This window comes from Pan paniscus, chromosome 13 (assembly GCF_029289425.2).
Source record: "Pan paniscus chromosome 13, NHGRI_mPanPan1-v2.0_pri, whole genome shotgun sequence".
NCBI classification, from domain to species: Eukaryota; Metazoa; Chordata; class Mammalia; order Primates; family Hominidae; genus Pan; species Pan paniscus.
Window position 1 is genome coordinate 44,099,011 of NC_073262.2, and position 18,357 is coordinate 44,117,367.

The 18,357-nt window shown below is 57.1% G+C and overlaps 2 protein-coding genes across 12 annotated transcripts in view; both read right to left on the reverse strand.

Annotated features, from left to right (window-relative positions):
• Positions 1-962: 962 nt before the first annotated feature.
• Positions 963-9,261, reverse strand: LOC117978448 (coiled-coil domain-containing protein 74A-like). 6 transcript variants are annotated; one of them, XM_055109365.2, is made up of 8 exons: positions 6,398-7,998; positions 4,932-4,976; positions 3,796-3,908; positions 2,821-2,897; positions 1,847-2,039; positions 1,691-1,764; positions 1,560-1,616; positions 963-1,360 (listed from the first exon to the last, which is right to left on the reverse strand). In XM_055109365.2, exons 1-8 carry the CDS (start codon positions 6,645-6,647, stop codon positions 1,231-1,233), a joined length of 939 nt encoding a protein of 312 aa, XP_054965340.1. In that variant the 5' UTR covers positions 6,648-7,998; the 3' UTR covers positions 963-1,230. The 6 variants fall into 6 exon arrangements, with proteins under 6 accessions (XP_054965340.1, XP_054965338.1, XP_054965339.1 ...); XM_055109363.2 differs by having other exon boundaries at positions 2,821-2,959; positions 3,796-4,044; positions 6,398-7,979; XM_055109364.2 differs by having other exon boundaries at positions 2,821-2,959; positions 3,796-3,846; positions 6,398-7,975.
• A 3,785-nt stretch (positions 9,262-13,046) lies between these two features.
• Positions 13,047-18,357, reverse strand: part of LOC117979357 (sphingomyelin phosphodiesterase 4-like) — a 28,525-nt gene continuing 23,214 nt past the window's right edge. For 5 of the 6 annotated variants that reach the window (XM_034954124.2, XM_034954123.2, XM_034954125.2 and 2 more), the window contains 8 exons: positions 18,133-18,223; positions 17,584-17,684; positions 16,661-16,824; positions 15,968-16,173; positions 15,337-15,570; positions 14,954-15,085; positions 14,678-14,806; positions 13,047-14,519 (listed from right to left, as the gene is read on the reverse strand). In XM_034954124.2, coding sequence (XP_034810015.2) covers positions 14,190-14,519; positions 14,678-14,806; positions 14,954-15,085; positions 15,337-15,570; positions 15,968-16,173; positions 16,661-16,824; positions 17,584-17,684; positions 18,133-18,223 — 1,387 coding nt within the window. In that variant the 3' untranslated portion in view covers positions 13,047-14,189. The remainder of the gene's footprint in view (positions 14,520-14,677; positions 14,807-14,953; positions 15,086-15,336; positions 15,571-15,967; positions 16,174-16,660; positions 16,825-17,583; positions 17,685-18,132; positions 18,224-18,357) is intronic. The other variant, XM_063595355.1, reaches the window with a different exon arrangement.

Genomic DNA, 18,357 nt, shown 5'->3' on the forward strand with positions numbered 1-18,357 from the left:
GATCCTGCTGCCGGCACCCCTGTGTCACTCGTGTGTGGGCCGTGTCCCCATTGTGAAGGATGAAGAGCGAGGCCCTCTGGACCCGCGTCCTCAGAACACTACGCGCTGCCACCCAGAGAGAGCAGGCCTGGCGGTGGGTGGGTGCATGCAGTGAGCACCTCCCTATGTTGCCCACTGCCCTGGGCACCGGCCAGCAGCCCTTTGGTGACAAGAGTCGCCCCTTTTAATGCATACCACCCCATCATCTGTGATTGTTATAATCTTGTTATTCCTGTGTTTGTCAGGACTCGTCACTGTGTCCCCCGCTCCATGAAACTGGGCCTGCTGTCCTGTTAGGATACTGTAAGCCCCCGGGCCTGGGCTGTCCTTTCTGACACACTGTCCCATTCCTTGGCCTGGTTCATCCCCCAGTTTCCTGGCAAAGTTCTGCTCCCTGAAGCAGAAAGAGGCTGAGATTAATGCCAACGAAGTGGGGCCGTGGGCCTGGGAAGACTGTGTGGCTGGCTGAGGGTGGGCCCTAAGCTGGCCACCCCACCCCCGACATGGACATGTCTGTGCTGTGGCAGAAGGGGTGGTGCGGGCATGGCCACGGCACTGGAGACAGCCCTCCGAGGAGGAGGGCGAGCCTGGCTGGAACCCCTGTCTGCGGTGCTGTGTCAGGGCAGGAGAGGACAGCCTCTTGCCCCCAGGAGTGTGCAATGTGGGCAAGAGACAGAGTGATCATGTGTTTTGAACGCAGCTCCAGCCCAGCCAGGGGACCAGAAAAGCCCTCCCGCTTCCAGGGAGGATGTGCATGGCTCTGCCAATGCCTGTCTCCCAGGGCCGCTGGCAGGTCCCAGGATGCGCAAGACTGGGCTGCCCAGGCAGGTCCCTGCAGACAGCGGGGCCTGGGCTAGAGGCCAAGGGCTGGGACTGGGAAGGGACGCGACGCCTGATAGCCAGTGAGGAACCAGGCACACAACTTGGAAATAAACAAGCTTTATTTTCAGTTTCAACAGGTAAGGCGATACCTGCTTCATCATGTGCTTTTATGTAAATGGCAAATAGCCAAATAACAGCTAGAAAATAAACAGTTTGTCAGTTTGGAGATCAAGTACTTTATCTATCTTGAGTGTTATCTATCTTGGAATTTAGCCAGGCCTAAAAGTAGCGGAAATATCAGGAAATGCTATAGGGAGCCAGTCTCCAGCTGCAGGTTGGTGGGCCTGGCACTGAGCAGATGCGGGTGGCTCAAAGCACTGAGTGATGCAGGCGCCGTTTCTGCATTGCCTGCAGCCTCTTCTGCCTCTCGGCAAAGTTGTTCTTCGGGGCCTGCTTCAGTGCGGGCAGGATGGCACGCTCCGCCACAGGTGGGCTCAGGCTGGGGCGGGTAGAGGGACTGTCACCGTGAGCATCCCCGGGAGTGGAGTGTGTGGGGAGTGTGGCCTGCATGGCCCTCACGGGGGCACAGAGAGGCCTCAGCGAGCTCTGCTTCTACGTCGCCACCCTCCCTTCCCCGCTCCCTCCCTGGGGCCCAGGCTGCAGGGCTGCCCCACTGTCCCCATGCCTGTGGGACTTACCATTTCCTGGAGAGGCTCTTGGTGGAGACCTTGGGGAAATGCATGGCTTCTTGGTCCCTGGGTGAAGGAAGAGTCAGCAGTGAGCTGTGGATAGGCCCCCAGGGATGGGGCAGGGTGCACCAGGCACTCACCTGGGAAAGCTAGCTTCCTCTGGGGCTGCCTGGGGCCTCTGGCTCCCTTCCAGGAGGGACTTGAGGTGCTGCAGCTGAAAGGCAGGGGCAGGGGCATGGTGGGGCCTGTGGCGGTGCCAGACTGCCCAGGGCCACCCCCACCACCCAGGGCCTCACCTCTTGGGTCTGCAGGAGGTTGGTATTCCACAGCTCGCGGATGAGCACTTCGCACTGCCTAAGTGTGGTGGGCTTTCGCAGGGGAAGGGGCAGGATCATTGGGGGGTGTGCCCCCGCCCCCATCTGCCTGCCCTGGTGCTGGCTGTTCCCCATACAGGCAGCTCCTGCGTTAGAGGCCTCTGCTTTCTCCTTTCTGAAACAGTCATTGCAGCAGCCAGAGGTGACCTGCCCAGGTGCGTCTAACCACCCACCCAGCATACCTCCCCAGGCAGCGCCCAGGCCAATGTGGGGAAGAGGGCCTGGTTCCCCTCTCCCACTGAGCAGGGTGCTCTGGGCACCAGGTGGGGGTCTCTGGGACTGGGGCCTGTCCCTTTCTCCCCTCTGAAGGTGCCCTAAGGGTCAGATGGGCTTCAGTGGGTGACCGGCTAGCTGCCAGGCTGCTCTTGGTCATGACCCCACACGCAGTGGGGCATCTTGCTCCAGGCCTGGTCTCGGGATGTGCAGACGCAGGAGCCTGTCCTGCTGGTTGCGCTGCTGAAAGTGTGCACTCTGTAGCATCTCAGGGCAGTCCCAGAAACTCAGGGATCACCAGAACCTGTTCCTACTCTGACCTGCTGGCCTAGTGCCCTCCAAAGGCAGGCTGTGGCCAGGGGCAGCAAGCCTTCTCTTGGTAAGAATATTACTTTTCTCTGAGGAAGTGGTTTAGGGGCTGCTACTGGCCCCCCTTGTGTGCTCAGGTCAGCACAGGTACTCTGCAGGACCCCCAGGGGAGGGGAGGAAGACAGCGCCCACCGATGGGTAGAGCGTGGCCGTCATCTGCTATCATGAGCCCTGGAGACAGGCCCCTGGAGCTAGGGGCAGAGCAGTTGGCTGACTGCAGGGCGTGAGCCTAGTAAATGTAGTCATGGGGCCCTTAGGGTGCAGGCAAGACTTACCTGGCCTGCCCTTGCACCCCAGGAACACCCAAGCCTTACCTGGCCTGCCCTTGTACCCCAGGAACCTTGTCCAGCTTGCTGTTGTGAAGTAGGGGCTCCTCTTCCAGGTCCGCCTTCTGGGGGATGTCAGCTTTTGAATCTTGCTTGTTGAAGGAGCCTGGTTGGGGCCTGGCCTTGCCTTGAGAGTTGGCTGCAAGTCAGACCCTACAAGGCCGGTCACTGCAGGCACCAACAGTCACCGCCCAAGTTTTCCAGGAACAGCTGTGTGTACCCAAGAAGCCCCTGTCCCTGCCTCAGTTTCCTCCTCTGTAAAGGGAAGCCTGCCTTGGAGGGTTCTAGGGGGAATCAATGTGGTTCTGAGGGTGAAGCCCATGGGTGGTGACTGTGAACACTCTAGAACAATCAACATAGTGGAAGCTGGCCCCATCTTGGGTAAAATGAAACTGCATGAGAGGCTTGGGACCCAGCCTGCATGGGTTTCCTCGGCAAGGACAAGGCCCGTCTAGCACCTGGGCCCATCACAGGAATGGTGGGTGTTAGGGCTGGGCTGAGGAAAATGCCCGGCCTCACAGAGTGGAGAAAAGAGGCTCTCTGCTCCCAGTTCACTCTGCAGAAGGTGCCATGAGCCCAGGGCTCCGTGGGCAGTGCCATCCCTCCTGTGTCCTGCCTACTTGTGGCGGGGACACGGCCAAGCAGGGCTGCTGCTGGGCAGCCAGGGTACGTCCTCCCGAGAAGGCCACCCGGAGAGGCCCCTCCTGCCTGCTTGCTGCCCCACCCTGGGGTGCCTGCTGTGAGGCCTTACTGCCCTGTGACTGGTCCCTGGTCCTGCCCACCCCCCCTTAATCCCCTCCCGGTGGCTTCAGCTTGCAGGGCTCTTTTCAGCTGCACCTTCATCCCCAAATCCTGGAGCTTGGCCCAGCAGAGGGCGCCTGGTCAGCACCCCTAGAGGCTACCCAGGCTGGGGTCCCCGTGGGGCACTCAGCCCTGTGAGCACTTGGACGCCAGCCTGCTCACCTGAATTAGAGATGGACTTGACAGACTGGAAGCTTGACGTGGAGAGGCTGTCTGCAGGAGAGCGCACAGTGTCGGCGCTACCGGCCGCAAGACGCCCACGCTTGCCTCCTGGCCTGTGTGTCCGTGAGGAGCCCTCCTTCAGCCTGGCAGGGCTGCGTCCTCCCGGCTCTACCCACACTGCGTTGACGCAGACCCACCGAGTGCCCAAGGGAGCAGAGGCCCCGGAAAGGTGGTTTCCTGAAGGGCCATCTGGAAAGCAGGAGGGCTTGGGACACATGGAACAGCAGGTCCCGAGGGAGAGCATGGCCTCTTCCCGTGTCCTGTCAGCGTCCCCGGCACTGCAGGGCTGGGGCTGCCGACTTGGGCCACACTTTGCCCAGAACAGCTCACTGGAGTTGCCACAGCGGCTAGGGAAGGGCCCTCCCTCAACCCCCTTCTCCATGTCTCCCTGGGAAGGGAGAGCCCTAGGCACTGCCCCAGCTGCGATGTTCCCAGGCTGGCTCCATCCACCAGTCAGATGTCCTCCTGATGTCAGCCCCAGCCCCAAAGATAACGGGAAGTGAGCTCGAGACCACAACCCAGAATCCTGGGCTGGGTGGGGGCCGCTGTCAGGATGGGGAAGTGCCTTGGAGAAGTGGCAAGGAAACAGGACTCTGCTTCCTCCCTTTGTCCCCATGGTTGCTGCCCAGATGGCAGGAAGGGATCCCTGGATGGAGTGTGTCCAGAGCCCCTGGGCCCCCAGCATGTCAGGACTCAGAGCCATAGGGCTGGAAATCCTGGGCCTGGCCACAGCAGCAATCTGAGGCAAAGATCTAGCAGGGCAGGGGCTGTCCCAGGGGTTCCTTCCCATTTCAGCTCTACTTGGAGGAGGGAGGTCTGGGGAGCACCCTGTGCCCACCTCCCCACTGCAATGACCTCAGGCCCTGGGTTTCCCGAGAGCAGCACGTGCTGTGCTTGGCTGCGTAACATCATCCAGCCACGGCCAGAGGTAGCGGCATCTGTCCAGGTCCCCCAGAACCTGTCCCCACTGTGTTGGCATACAGGGGCCAGTGCAGCCAGGTGGGCAAGGACAGTCTGGAGGGGCTCCCCTGGGTGGCAAGAGCATCCCATCAGTCACTGAAGGGCCCAGTTCTCACCTTTCTTCTGTGATGTCTGATTCATTATGAGCTTGTAATGGAGATCTGAAAGCAAGCACATGCTCTCCTCAGCACTTGTGAAACCACAGCCATTCTGAGAGAAGAAGCCTGGCCTGTCCTCTCCTGGCTGCTGAGCCCGAAAGTCCTGCCCCCCCCACTGGCTGATGGGGCCCTGCCCCATGGATCCCGCTCTCCACCACGCCTTCGTCGTGGGTGTCAGGCCAGGAATGGCCCTGCCTGTTCCCTAGGCAGAGCCCACCCGGCGTATGGGCCTCATCCATCTGAGATGACTGGAGGGCATCCACACTGCCCAGGCAGGGCCTGGGCTCTAGGGGTACAGAGGTGAACTCCGGAACCCCTGGCTATGGCAGTGTCATGATCCCTTGGGGATCAGGGACTGCGGGGGAGGCTCAAGAAGACATGAGGAACTGGGCGTCCTGAGGCTCGAGAAGACATGGGGAAGGGGGGTCCTGACAAAACAGACGTCTGGTGATGGGATACTCGGCACTCAGGTAAGGCAGCACCAGGGAACGGGGCGGGAGAAGAGGCCACGGGCACTGGTGCCCTTGCTGGAGCCCTCCTAAAGCAAGAGCGAGGAGCGGAGCCACATCCCACATCCTGGCTGGCCCTCCTTCTGTTCGGGGCAGAGGGGTGGGGGAGGAGGGAGGGAGAAATGGGGGCGTGGGGGTGAGGAGCAGCTAAGGGTGCAGTTGGGAAGGCCCCGCCGGAGGACAGCATGGGCACAGGCGAAGCGGGGACGGGGTGGGGGGCGGGGGAATTCCTGCTCCTGATCCGATGTGTTTAGCTGGAAGAAATTCATTGAGCTGCGCACTCGCACTTGGGCACGTTTCCCTGTATAAAGTTTTTGTTTTTGTTTTTTTGAGACGGAGTCTCGCTCTGTCACGGAGGCTGGAGTGCAGTGGCAAGATCTCGGCTCACTGCAAGCTCCGCCTCCCGGGTTCACGCCATTCTCCTTCAGCCTCCCGAGTAGCTGGGACTACAGACGCCCACCACCACGCCTAGCTAATTGTTTTGTATTTTTAGTAGAGATGGGATTTCACCGTGTTAGCCAGGATGGTCTCGATCTCCTGACCTCGTGATCCGCCCGCCTCGGCCTCCCAAAGTGCTGGAATTACAGGCGTGAGCCACCGCGCCCGGGCCCCTCTATAGTTTTTAACAGAGGTGTGTCTGACCCTGCCTGGAGAGGGGAGGACTGGCGGAGTCAGCATCTGAAATGCTGCTGCCCTATGAGACAGGCAGACAGGGTTGGCACTGCCCGGGGGCCACGCGGGTCTCCCTCTAGGAGGAGGGGACAGCTCAGCGTGGCAGGGCGGGCTTACTGTCCTGTGTTCCCCCTGAGCCCAGGCGTGTGCTGGAGTTGATGGCTGTGTTTCTGTGCTGCGGGAGCGGTAGTGTTGAGTGTGCCAGGGGAGGCAGGGCCGGCCTAGGGCCCCGCGCCGGCTCACCCTTGTTCTCCCGCTTCAGATGCTCGATCTCCTCATGGAGCTTGGCCAGCATCTCCGAGTGCTGCTGCTGCAGGAACTGCAGGCTCTTCTCCAGGTCCAGGTTCCGTTTCTGCCGGTCGCTCTGCCTGAGCTGCGGGCTCTGCGGCCTAAAGGACTGGACGCCCACAGAGGGGCGCTGGCGCCGGCGCCGAGAGCCCGGGGTCGGCGAGCTGGGGGGCCGCGTCCCAGCCGCCACCCCCGCACCGCTCATATCGCCATCGCCAGGTACCCTCCCGCTGCCACTGCACCCCGGGTCAGTGGCCAGGCCGCCCTAGCCTGGCGCCCCGTCACCATGGAAACCGGGCGACGGAGGGCGCGAGGCGGTTGGCGGGGGCGGGGCCTGTCGCTGGCTCTTCCTGGGTGAGTAGTGATTTACAAGGCATCCAGGGCTGGGCGCCCGGGCTCACGCCTGTAATTCCCGAACTTTGGGAGGCCGAGGCGGACGGATCACTTGAGGTCAGGAGTTCGTGACCAGCCTGACCAACATGGCGAAACCCCGACTCTACTAAAAATACAAAATTTAGCCGGGCGTAGTGGCGGGAGCCAGTAATCCCAGCTACGCTGGAGGCTGAGGCAGGAGAATAGCTTGAACCCGGAGGCAGAGGTTGCAGTGAGCCGAGATCGCACCGCTGCACTCCAATCTGGACGACAGAGGCTCTGTCTAAAAAAATAATAATAAAAGGCATCCAGGCATCCTTTCCAGCCTGAATGGAAAGTGAGACCCCGTCTCTATAAAAATTAAAAGAAAAAAAACCCGGGCATGGTGTCTTGCGCCTGTAGTCCCAACTGCTCGGGAGGCTGAGGCGGGAGGATTGCTGGAACCCCGGAGGTCGAGGCTGCAGTGAGCTGTGATGGCACCACTGAACTCCAGCCTAAGTGACAGAGTGAGATGCTGCCTAAAAATAAGAGGCCGGGCGCGGTGGCTCACACCTGTAATCCCAGCTACTCCAGAGGCTGAGGCAGGAGAATCACTTGAACCCAGGAGGTGGAGGTTGCAGTGAGCCAAGATCGCGCCATTGCACTCCAGCCTGGGCGACAGGGTGAGACTCTGTCTCAAAAAAAAATAATAAAGTAATAATAAATAAATAAATAAATTTAAAAATAATAGAAATAAAAAGTAAGTCTTATTTTTTTTTACAAGGCCTGCCCTCAAAAAAAAAAAAAAAAAAATCACAGCCAGGCCAATCATAATTTTGCCAGATACCAGCAAACCTGGAGGAAGGGAACATAGCTAACCCCAGCCTGCTCTGGCTCTCCTTCCCCACATCTTACTGCCACGTCAGCGGGGCTCCTGTATAATAACAGGGGGTACAAGTGAAAGAACTGCTCATCTCAGAGCTTATTCGAGAAATCTCTAGGAAACCGTAAAGACAACAGGGAGACAAAAACTAAGACACTAGCGGAGGTTTAAGCCTCTGACACCTCCAGTTAACAAACAGCACACATGGCACAACCCCTAACCAGACCAACATAAAACTTCACACAGAAAGTCCATTTACTGGTTGAGCACGACCAGCCCTCAACAAAAACTTGCAAGGCATAATAAAAAACAACACAGTTCGAAGACACAGCAAACATCAGAGCCAGACTTAAATATGGCAGAGATGTTGGAATTATCAGACCAAGAAATGGAATACGACTATGATTAATATGCTAAGGGCTCTAACGGAAAAAGTGGACAACATGAGATTACAGACTGATAATGGGAACAGAGAGGTAGACATTCTAAGAAATAATCTAAAGAAAATGTGAAGGCCAGGCAGGGTGGCTCATGTCTGTAATCCCAGCACTTTGGGAGGCTGAGTTGGGCAGATCATTTGAGGTCAGGAGCTCAAGACCAGCCTGGCCAACATGGTGATACCCCATCTCTACTAAAAAATACAAAAATTAGCTAGCGTGGTGGCATGCACCTGTAATTCCAGCTACTTGGGAGGCTAAGGTGGGAGGATTGCTTGAATCCAGGAGGCGGAGGTTGCAGTGAGCCGAGATCATGCCACTGCCTTCAAGCCTGGGCAACAGAGTAAGACTCCATCTCAAAAAAAAAAAAAAAAAAGGAAAAGAAAAGAAAATGCGAGAAGTTGGCCAGGCACAGTGGCTCACACCTCTAATCCCAACACTTTGGGAGGCTGAGGTGGGCGAATCACTTGAGGTCAGGAGTTCAAGACCAGCCTGGGCAACATGGTGAAAACCCATCTCTACTAAAAATACAAAAATTATTGGGAGGCTGAGGCGGGCGGATCACGAGGTCAGGAGATCGAGACCATCCTGGCTAACACAGTGAAACCCCATCTCTACTAAAAATACAAAAAATTAGCCGGGCATGGTGGTGGGCGCCTGTGGTCCCAGCTACTCGGGAAGCTGAGGTAGGAGAATGGCGTGAACCCGGGAGGCGGAGCTTGCAGTGAGCCAAGATCGTACCACTGCACTCCAGCCTGGGCGACAGAACAAGACTCCATCTCAAAAAAAAAAAAAAAAAAGGCAGGCATAGTGGTTTATGTCTGTAATCCCAACTACTCAGGAGGCCGAGGCCGAAGAATTGCTTGAACTCAGGAGGTGGAGTTTCCAGCAAGCTGGGATCCTGCCACTGCACTCCATCCCGAGCAACAGAGTGAGATTCTGTCTCAAAAAACTAAAAGAAAATGTAAGAAGTCAAAAACACAACAGAAATGAAAAGTCAGGTGCATGGCTGATGCCTGTAATCCCAGCACTTTGAGAGGCCAAAGCAGGAGCATCTCTTGAGCCCAAGAGTTGGAGACCAGCCTGGGCAATATAGCCAGACCCTGTCTCCACAAGGAACTAAAAAATTTGCCTGCGTGGTGGTGCACACCTGCAGTCCCAGTTACTGAGAAGGCTGAGATGCAGCAAGCCGTGATTGCACCACTGCACTCCAGCTTGGGCAACACAGACAGACCTTGTTTCAAAAAAAGAAGGAAAATGATATAGGAAATTTGGATCTAAAAAAAGGGAAGTGCATTAGAGAAGGAATAAATTAAGATAAAATATAATCTTTATTATTATTTTTAACAGATGACAGTTTGCTCAAAAAAATTATGGCAACATGTATTCAGTAATTATGGTTTATGGACAGCTGGAATGAATGGCAGCAATATTATTGCTGGGAGGGAGGATATCCTGAGTGGAGAGAAATTCATCCAGGCAGGAGTGCAGTGGCGCGATTATAGGTCACTTGCAGCCTGGAACTCCTGGGCTCAAGTCATCCGCCTGCCTCAGCTTCCCTAGTAACTGGGATTACAGGCACACACCACGCCTGGCTAATTTTTTTTTTTTTTTTTTTTTGTCTTACTATGTTGCCCAGACTGGTCTCAAACTCCTGGGCTGAGGCTCTCTTCCTCCCTCAGCCTCCAGAAGTGTTGAAATTACAGATATTAGCCACTGTGCCTGGTATATGGTTGCTTTTGAATGTCCTAGTCCTAAACATCTGGTTCCCAAGAAGGAGAAAAGAAAAATGAAGGCAGGAGGAGGTGCTGATCCATAAAAACCTCCTGGAAGGTGTGTCCCTGGGGAGGCAGTGAGGGTTGAGGAGGGAGGTTGCAAACATAGCAGTGGAGATTGCAGCAGTGGCTGCCTGCCTCTTTGTCTGCATTTTCACAATCAACAGCAGCCATCATCAATCAGAGCACAGATCCCCAGTATTTGGAGGATGGGGCTCTTATTGCCCGCTCTGGTTCCTGCAAACTATAGGGAAGCTACTCCAGAAATGCATGCATGGCTGCTTGCACCACCAATTTAAATGCCACTTTCTTCTGAAAACACCCTTACAGACCTGCCAGGAAACAATGTGTAACCAGATATGAGTGCATCCAGTGGCCCAGACGAGTTGACATATAGAATTAACCATCACCAGTCCACCCCTTGTCAACCTGGCACCCATACACATCTCCTTAAACCATACTTACTCTCCAAATAAACACAATAACCCAGTGTTATTGTGTTAGCAGTGGAAGGTGTCCGAGTTAATAGTGTTAGCAGTGGAAGGTGTCCAAGTCACTGGCAGTGAATCTGGATGGGTCTTCAGCAACCACAATTCTTGGCTCCTCAGAAGACGGAATTCGACTGAGGGGCATAAGGCAGAAAAAGACCGAAGCAAGTTTCAGAGCAGGAGTGGAAGTGTATTTTAAAAGGCTTTAGAACAGGAAAGAAAGGAAAGTACGCTTGGAAGAGACCTAAGTGGGCACATGAAAGTCAAGTGTGGTGTTTAACCTTGATCCTAGGACTTTCTAGACTGGCCCCTTTCCCATGATCCTTCCCTTAGGGTGGGCTGCCCACATGTACAGTACCCTCCTTACCCTTGGGAGTTCCTAAAGACATGCAGTGTGTTTAGGAAACTGTATGCATGCCCATCTGAGGTTTTCAGGTGGGGTGCCCCCGGAAGGTCATACTCCACCACTTTGTCTCTTAATACACATGCCTGGGAAGTTGCTTCTCCCTGGAATCTGCATTCAATTAACACTTTAGTGAAATAGGTGTGGCCCATCAAGAAATGGCCTGTCCCTGGCGCCAGCTGCCAATTTATCACTTTTATTTTTTATTTATTTTTTGAGAGGGAGTCTCTGTCACCCAGGCTGGAGTACAGTGGTGCGATCTCGGCTTACTGCAACCTCTACATCCCAGGTTCAAGCGATTTTCCTGCCTCAGCCTCCCAAGTAGCTGAGATTAGAGGCATGCGCCACCACACTAGCTAATTTTTGTATTTTCAGTAGAGATGGGATTTCAGCATGTTGGCCAGGCTGGTCTCAAACTCCTGATGTCAGGTGATCTTCCTGCCTCAGCCTCCTAAAGGGCTGGGATTACAGGCGTGAGCCACCGCGCCTGGCCAAAAGTAGGAATTCTTGACTGGGAAATAATTTGATATATTTCGGCACCTTGTGACTTGAGAAAATTATGCTAGGAATTCTGGTTTTGGGAGTCAAGGGAAGCTAGCTTAATTTTTACAGTGAAGGCTACATAAGAGGCCTCTCTCCAGCGTGGTGGCTCACACCTGTAACCCTAGCACTTCAGGATGTGGAGGCGGTCCCATCACTTGAGCCCAGGAGTTCAAGATCAGCCTGGTAACACAGTGAGACCCCGTCTCTACAAAAAAATTTAAAAATTAGCAGGGTGCGGTGGCGCATGCCTGTAGTCCTGGCTACTTGGGATGCTGAGGCGGAAGGATTGCTTAAGCCCAGGAGTTAGAGGCTGCAGTGAGCCGTGATGGTGCAGTGCACTCCAGCCTGGGCAATATAGCAAGACCTTGTCTCAAAACAGAGTGTTCTCTCTCATTTATATTGGAAATGTCAGGGTTATTGGTGAGAGCTGGCCTTTGGGGGATCTAACTTGCTGTTGGATGTCCAAGGGGAAAGGTATGGATTTCTCCTGACTGCACAGGGCCTCTGCTTGTGAGTTGCTTGCACAAGATGATCAGAATCTGACTTACCTCGGATCACAGGGGCGCTGGTATATCCTAGCGGTAGATCATGGAAGGGAGTGGGCCACGAATGGGATCCAGGGAACGGGATTGCCTCGGGGCAAGGAGGCCGATGCGGAGGTGCAGGGGGCAGGGGGCAGGGGTGGTGTCAGGACAGCCTGAAGCTGCGCTGCCAGGGGCTCTGGGCCACGTGGTCAGAAAAGCATCGGATTTGGCCTGTCAGCAGGGGAGTGTGGCCCAATGGCAAAAAGTCAAGGGCATCCTAGGAGCTGAGGCGGTGGCAGTGGCAGTTAGGGCAAACCACTCTGGAAGCATCCAGGGGTGGAGACGAGAATGTGCAGGAGCTCCTGCCTCCAGCCTGGCCTCCCTCCTCCTTGTGCCCCAGACAGAACTGCTTCCCCTCAGTTGCTCCAACTCGTCCTTCCCCGGAAGTCCCTCACAAGTGCCTCCTGGCCGGGCCCCCCCAACTGCATTTTGCTGTCGTCCCAGCAGTCCCATTTTCTCTACAGTGAGAGTTCTTGGCAAAATTTAAATCCCATTTTATTGGCGAGGTCCCTACCCCCCACCTGGAAGTGGCTGGAACCCAGCTGCCCGCTGCTGCCCTCACTCCCCAGGCAGAAGCCACTGAGCACCAGCTGGCCTTATGGCCATCGCTGTCCAGGTCCCAGCCCCCAGGACCCTGACCCCTCACTCAACTTTGCTGTTCTCGGTTCTCAATGCATTTTTGTCTGCCCCCCGCTCCTGGCCAGACAGTTCAGCTCCCAGCAACTCCCGCAATCCTCAGAGCTTCTGGAAGCCATAGACTTGGCAGCACGTTCCCGGTGGTCAGCTTTTCTTTGAGAACAGGGTCTCACTCTGTCACCCAGGCTGGAGTATAGTGGCGTGATGAAGGCTCACTACAGCCTTGATCTCCTGGACCCTGACGATCCTCCAAACTCAGCGTCCCAAGTAGCTGGGACCACACATGTGAACCACCATGCCTAACTGTTTGAATCTTTTGTAAAGGCAGGGCAAAGTCTACTGTGCCTCTGAGAGAGGAAAGCATAGGAAGCCAGAGGCCCAGGCCTGTGGACACTGTGGGGGAGGGGCCGACAGGGTGCCCAACAGTTGTTTCTGCAGCCCCCATGTGCTCAGGGACTCTGTACAGGTGAACCTCCTAGAGACTAAGCCCAGGTGCCAGAAGACTCACAAGCAAGGACAGGTTTATTCAGATCCATGGTCGTTACAAGCTTGACTTTTGGTCACAGGCCCTAAAATGCCATTATTCTCAGTTTACATCAAAATACAAAGCCCAACATTTACAATTTTAAAAACATTAAAGCAAACCCCCAAAACCCCACACCGAAAACAAAGGCTTGGTTTGGAAATCACCACTGAGATGCTGTTCTCCCTCGCAGGTCGTCTGTGGGGTGAATGAAGGTGAAGACCCCGTGCTGGTTTCTGTCAGAGAATCTGTAGTTGTATATTTTGAATACTTAAGTACCATTGAACGGTTGCCATGTCTTTGAGCACTTGATGTTACTGAAGTGACAATGCTTCTGACCATCTTTGGCTGCAGAGCAGAAACTGGCAGAATCCGACCCCATCGACCCAGCAGTGTCCCCAACGCCTGAGGACCAGCACCCATCTGTGACAAGGCACAGGGGTCCGCGACGTTGGCCACTGCTTTGGGTGATGTGCTCAATGGCTTGGGGTCTGTGGTGAAGCACCTGGGCTCTGGGAGGGTCTTAGGCTCCTGAAACATGGAATTCTACGGCCCAGTCTTGGAACAGCTGGGAGAACATGAAGAACGCCCCTCACAGTGAAGAATCAGGACAGCCACTCTCTAGTTTTCTCACAACTCTAGAAACTTTGATTCTTTCCTGGAGTGGAGACTTGAGCCACCGTCCTGGTCCCACACAGAGGAGGCGCCACAACCCACTCTGCCCACCTCAAGGCCAGCCAGTGGGGAGGCCAGGCCCAGGCGGGTGTTGGCAGGCTGGCTCCCAAGCTTGGTGCAGCAGAGTAGCCAAATGGGCACTGGAAAAAAGGCCCCGAGAGCTGGCTTGGGCATGAGTCCTTGGCGGAGGGAGGGAAAGGCCGGCGCTGAGCTCTGCACTGTCACAGAGCGTGGCTGTTGAGCCCTGGTAGCCACTCCTTTGCTGGGGCCCACCTGCCTTCCCTTCTTGGTTGCGTTTCCTCCAGATGCCTCTGTGGCTGCAGGAACCCCGCTCCAGAAGCCCGAGGATGACCGTGTTCCCTCCTGGAGGGGCTTCCCAGGTCCTCTCAGCCCAAGGGTGGGGCTGTGTGGCAAATCCCTCCAGCCTGCTCTGAAGGCAGCTGACACCTTCAGGGCTGGTGCAGTTTCCCCTGCTCGGTCAGCAGTGGCATGGCAGAGGTGTAGAGGACGTAGCCCAGGGTGACCAGCAGCGTGCATGGGAGGGGCCCGACGCAGAACAGAGAGGCCACGAAGAAGGCCAGCAGCAGCGAGACCAGCGTCCGGTAACTGCCCAGGAAGCGCAGGCTGAGCCTGGGGCCGCGGGTGTGGCCGGCCACCTGCCTCCGCCCCACAGGGCTCAGCAGGTGCCTGCTGGCCAGCCCAGGTTCTGTGAGGTGGTAGCGACAGAAGCTGCCGAGGAAGTCATCCCGGGAACACAGAGCCGCCATCTGTCCTGCAAACTGAAGCACAGACAGAGGCACGGGGGTGTGGGGTGGTGGCACCACAGGCCTCAGGACAGCAGTACCCCACCCTCACAGGCCACCCCAGGACTGCACCCCAGGCAGGAGCATCGAGAACCCTCTCTGAAGACGCCAGGCCAGCCCTCCTGCCCACTCACTCTGTGGTTGATGGCAGACGACAGCCTGAAGAGCGTGCGGACCAAGCTGGCGATCTCATAGCTCTGGATGGGCTGCAGTTCCGCATCCCCCTGGTACTCAATTTCAAACCTTCGCAGCCCACTGATGATCTAGAAAGCCAGGCCATGGGGACGGGTCAGAAAACACAGCCCCGCACACAACTCAGAGAAGCCTGATGGCCTCTGCTCACGAGGGAGGAGGGAGCTGGGGATGGGTCAGGGCCCAGCCCATGCGCCTCTGAGACACGGGCCTCTCACCTGGTACCGCCCCAGGGGCGTAAGGATGAGTCCGTTCTCACCCACGATGCAGTCAGGCAGCTGCTTTTTTCCATTCTCATCCTGGGTGGTGCCCAAGGCGAGTGTGAACTGCCTAAGCTGCGCTTCGCTGAGCTGCCAGAGAGAAATGCCACTGCCCTCAGCATCAAGATGAAGAGAGGGGACCAGTCTTCACCTCACCAGCCTACAACAGTGGCAACAAGGGGACCCAGATATGCCGCTCGGGGTGTGGGCCTGCCTCCCACAACACTGGGTCCGTATGTGTGGGGCCTGGGACTGGTACGTGGCTGACCACAGGCTGGGTGGAGTGGATCCTTCAGGGAAGGGGACCCTGATGGCGGTGGGGCAGGCCCCATAGCTCGTACCCGGAATATCTGGCGCAGGTACTCCAGGGCCTTCTCCAGGTATTCATCTGTCTTCCGGACGCTGTCTTGCCCCATCTCGTCCAGGTCGTTGGCTGTGTAGGAGCCGTTGGTGTCCATGGAGCTAAAGCCCAGCCATGAGAGGAAGGAGTGGCCAGCCGGGGTCTCCGCACACTGGTCGGAGATGGACTTGGCTGTGTGTTTGGCCTGTGTGATGAGCTGAGCCAGGCGCAGGACCTGCAAGGGAGGCGGGGGCAGGTCACCAGCAGGACAGGCCTGTGCTGCCACAGGACCTGCAAGGGAGGCACAGGCAGGTCACCAGCAGGATAGGCCTGTGCTGCCACCCAGGCAGCCCCAAGAGCAATGCACAGCCAGACTGCTGAGCGTCACGAGGAGTGGCTTCTGCCAGAGGACTTTTAAAGACTAAAGGATGATCTTCTACATTTGAAATTTCCCAACAAACACTGCCTTCGTTATCAGGAAAAAATTAGACTTTACTAAAAAGGGGGAAGGAGATGTGGCATCAAATCTACACCCAGCCTCCCTCCTTCCTGCCGGATCATAGCACTTCCCGGGTTCTGCTCAGCCCCATGGCTCCAGGGGCCCTGAGGACAGGCACCGCCGACCCACTCACCAGGGTGCGGGCCTCGGGCCCAAACATCGGGGTGTACTTGCAGTCCTGGCCCTCCAGGCTGTAGACGTGGCTCATCACCTTGAAGGAGGCATCAGTGACCGCTGGTGGCCAGGGTGACAGGAAGCTCCCAGTGAATGTGGGGGCCGTGAAGAGTCGGTGCTGGCGGTGGGGGATGACCAGCTCTGGCTCCAGGAATAGCTGCTCACCTAGAAGGCAGGAGACGAACCTGGCACCCACTTCCCGGGGGCAGAGTACCCGACTGCTGCCCTTAGGATTCTGGGGTGTCTAGCAGTGTCTGCAGGAGATAAACAACAGGAGGATCGACAGAAACCAACGCCCAACCCAGCCAGGATGAATGCAAGGCAGAGACCAGGCTCACCTCCTGAATCGGCCACCACGAGTTGCCAGGGAGAAATGGCGGGGTCACGGGGCCGCAGCTTGGACCACGCAGCCCCGCTCTGTGGGCACACCTGCGATCCCCCACCCAGTGCCTGGTGGCTGCAGGGCAGGCAGGATCCAGCCAGTTTCAGACTTCACCGCACAGATGTGTCCCAGGAGTCTCCACAGCACCCTTTGCCGGGGCCCACTCTGGGCATGTGGGTCCCTCTTAAAGACCAGCCACCCCCAGCTAAGGGCCTGGCCCTGGTCTGGCTGGGCTGACGTCTACCCGGCTGGCCCAGGCTGTGGACTTACCTTTCTGAATCATCTCAGCCAGGTTGGACTGGGCAAAGACTTTGGCCACTCGGAACACCATGAGCGCGTGCTTGGGGCTGACCAGGTCTGTGCGGAGCGCGCGGTTCAGGAAGCCCACAAACAACTTGGTGTACATCAGCAGGTTCTCCTGGACAAAGGGCGCCCTGGGGACCAAGGTGGCAGGTTGGCGCCAGCCTTCCAACTGGAGGCGGGGTCTGCGCCAGTCCATGCCCCTAATGCCCTTGCTCACCCTTGGGCTTTCAGACTCTCCCTGGCCAAGGTGACAAGCTGTCACAGATGACAGCTCAGGGGGCCACGGGCAGGCAGGGAGGGCAGGTAAGACCCAGGCCCTCTGAGGACGCCACATCCTTAGCAAGGCTGAGGCCCCTTTCCAAGTGGATGGAGGCCACCATGGCAGAGGCCAGCCCAGAGCCTGAGGGGGCTGAGGGAGGATCCCCCAGAGGGTCCAAAGGGGAATGCCTTGGGCAAGGAGGGGAGGGGTCAGTGGCCATGCCAGGTGCCACGGAAGCCTGGGGTCTGCTGTGAGAATCAAGCAGGAGATGAGGGGAAGACGGCTTCCCTCATCCCCTGCTTGATCACTGCTGCTCTGCTCTGTGCTGATGAAAATCAAGGGATAGTTTCGGGGTGGCTGAACACTCATCTGGGACAGAAGGGAGAGGGGACAGGGCAGGATGGGTCACCCACAGCTTCCATGAGAAACCAATTCTAGGGCCTGGCAAAGTTGAGCCTAGAAAGGGCTGGTCTGTGTTCCATTCGGCAGGGGCTGGGAGAGGACTTCAGGAGGCCACGGGGGCCAGGGCCAGGCTGACCCCAGCACAGGCCGCTGGCTTGGCCTCCACCCACTGGAACAATATCCACCTGGGGGAGCCGGTGGCATGTCTGTGAGAGGAGCTGAGGCTCACCATTTCTCCAACACACACCAGGGCTGGGAGTCGCTGCCCGGAGCCTGCTTGTCAGGTGCGTACCGCCACGGCTGCAGGTAGCTCAGCCACATCTCCAGGACCTGTGGGGAAGGTGTGTGCTGAGGGCTCAGTGGCTGGGGGCCAAATCCTCCGGTGGCCTGGAGCCCAGATACCAGGCGGCAGCTGGGTGGGACTGACTCTTCCCACTTCCTCCAGAGGGCGCAGGAGAGACATGCACAGCCCTGTGAGGTTTGGCTCTCTTGCTGGCCCTCCAGAAGCCAGGGTGGGCTTTTCCCAGCCCAGGGGTCAGAGTACTCCCTGGTCAGGTAAGCGTAGGAACCTGCCCTGCACCAGACAGGTGGGACAGGGCAAGCCTTTCCTGAGAGTTGGATTTGGAAACTCAAACAGAACAATGTGGCCCTCCAAGACCCCGTCCTTGCCAAGGCCTCTGTGATAACACTTGCTCTCCTCCTTTATCTGCCCCAGAGGACCTCCCACCTCAAGGCACACAGAGGACACAGGCACATGTGTGACGGAGCCAACACTCACAGCTCTGAATGATGCGTCCAGGGGCCAGTGGCCAAAGCAATGCTCCAAGAAGAGGTAGAGTTTCTGCTGGACGAACCTCGGGACAGCGGCCCTGCAGGGGATGGGGAGGGTCACCTGCTGCTTGCCCAGTAAGGAGGCCCTGCTCACAGATGACCCCAGGGCTCCCACCAGTGAGGGTTGGCTCCGCCGGTGGAGAGCACTGGGCACCTCCGGGAGGTTCAGCCC

Coding starts and splice junctions, on each gene's coding strand:
- LOC117978448 (XM_055109362.2), bottom strand. CDS start 4,645: ATGGGAAGGAACCCCTGGGACAGCCCCTGCCCTGCTAGATCTTTGCCT. Junction 2,960..3,795: donor CAAGTCCATCTCTAATTCAG/GTGAGCAGGCTG, acceptor CCAACTCTCAAG/GCAAGGCCAGGCCCCAACCA. Junction 1,361..1,559: donor AAGAGCCTCTCCAGGAAATG/GTAAGTCCCACA, acceptor TACCCGCCCCAG/CCTGAGCCCACCTGTGGCGG.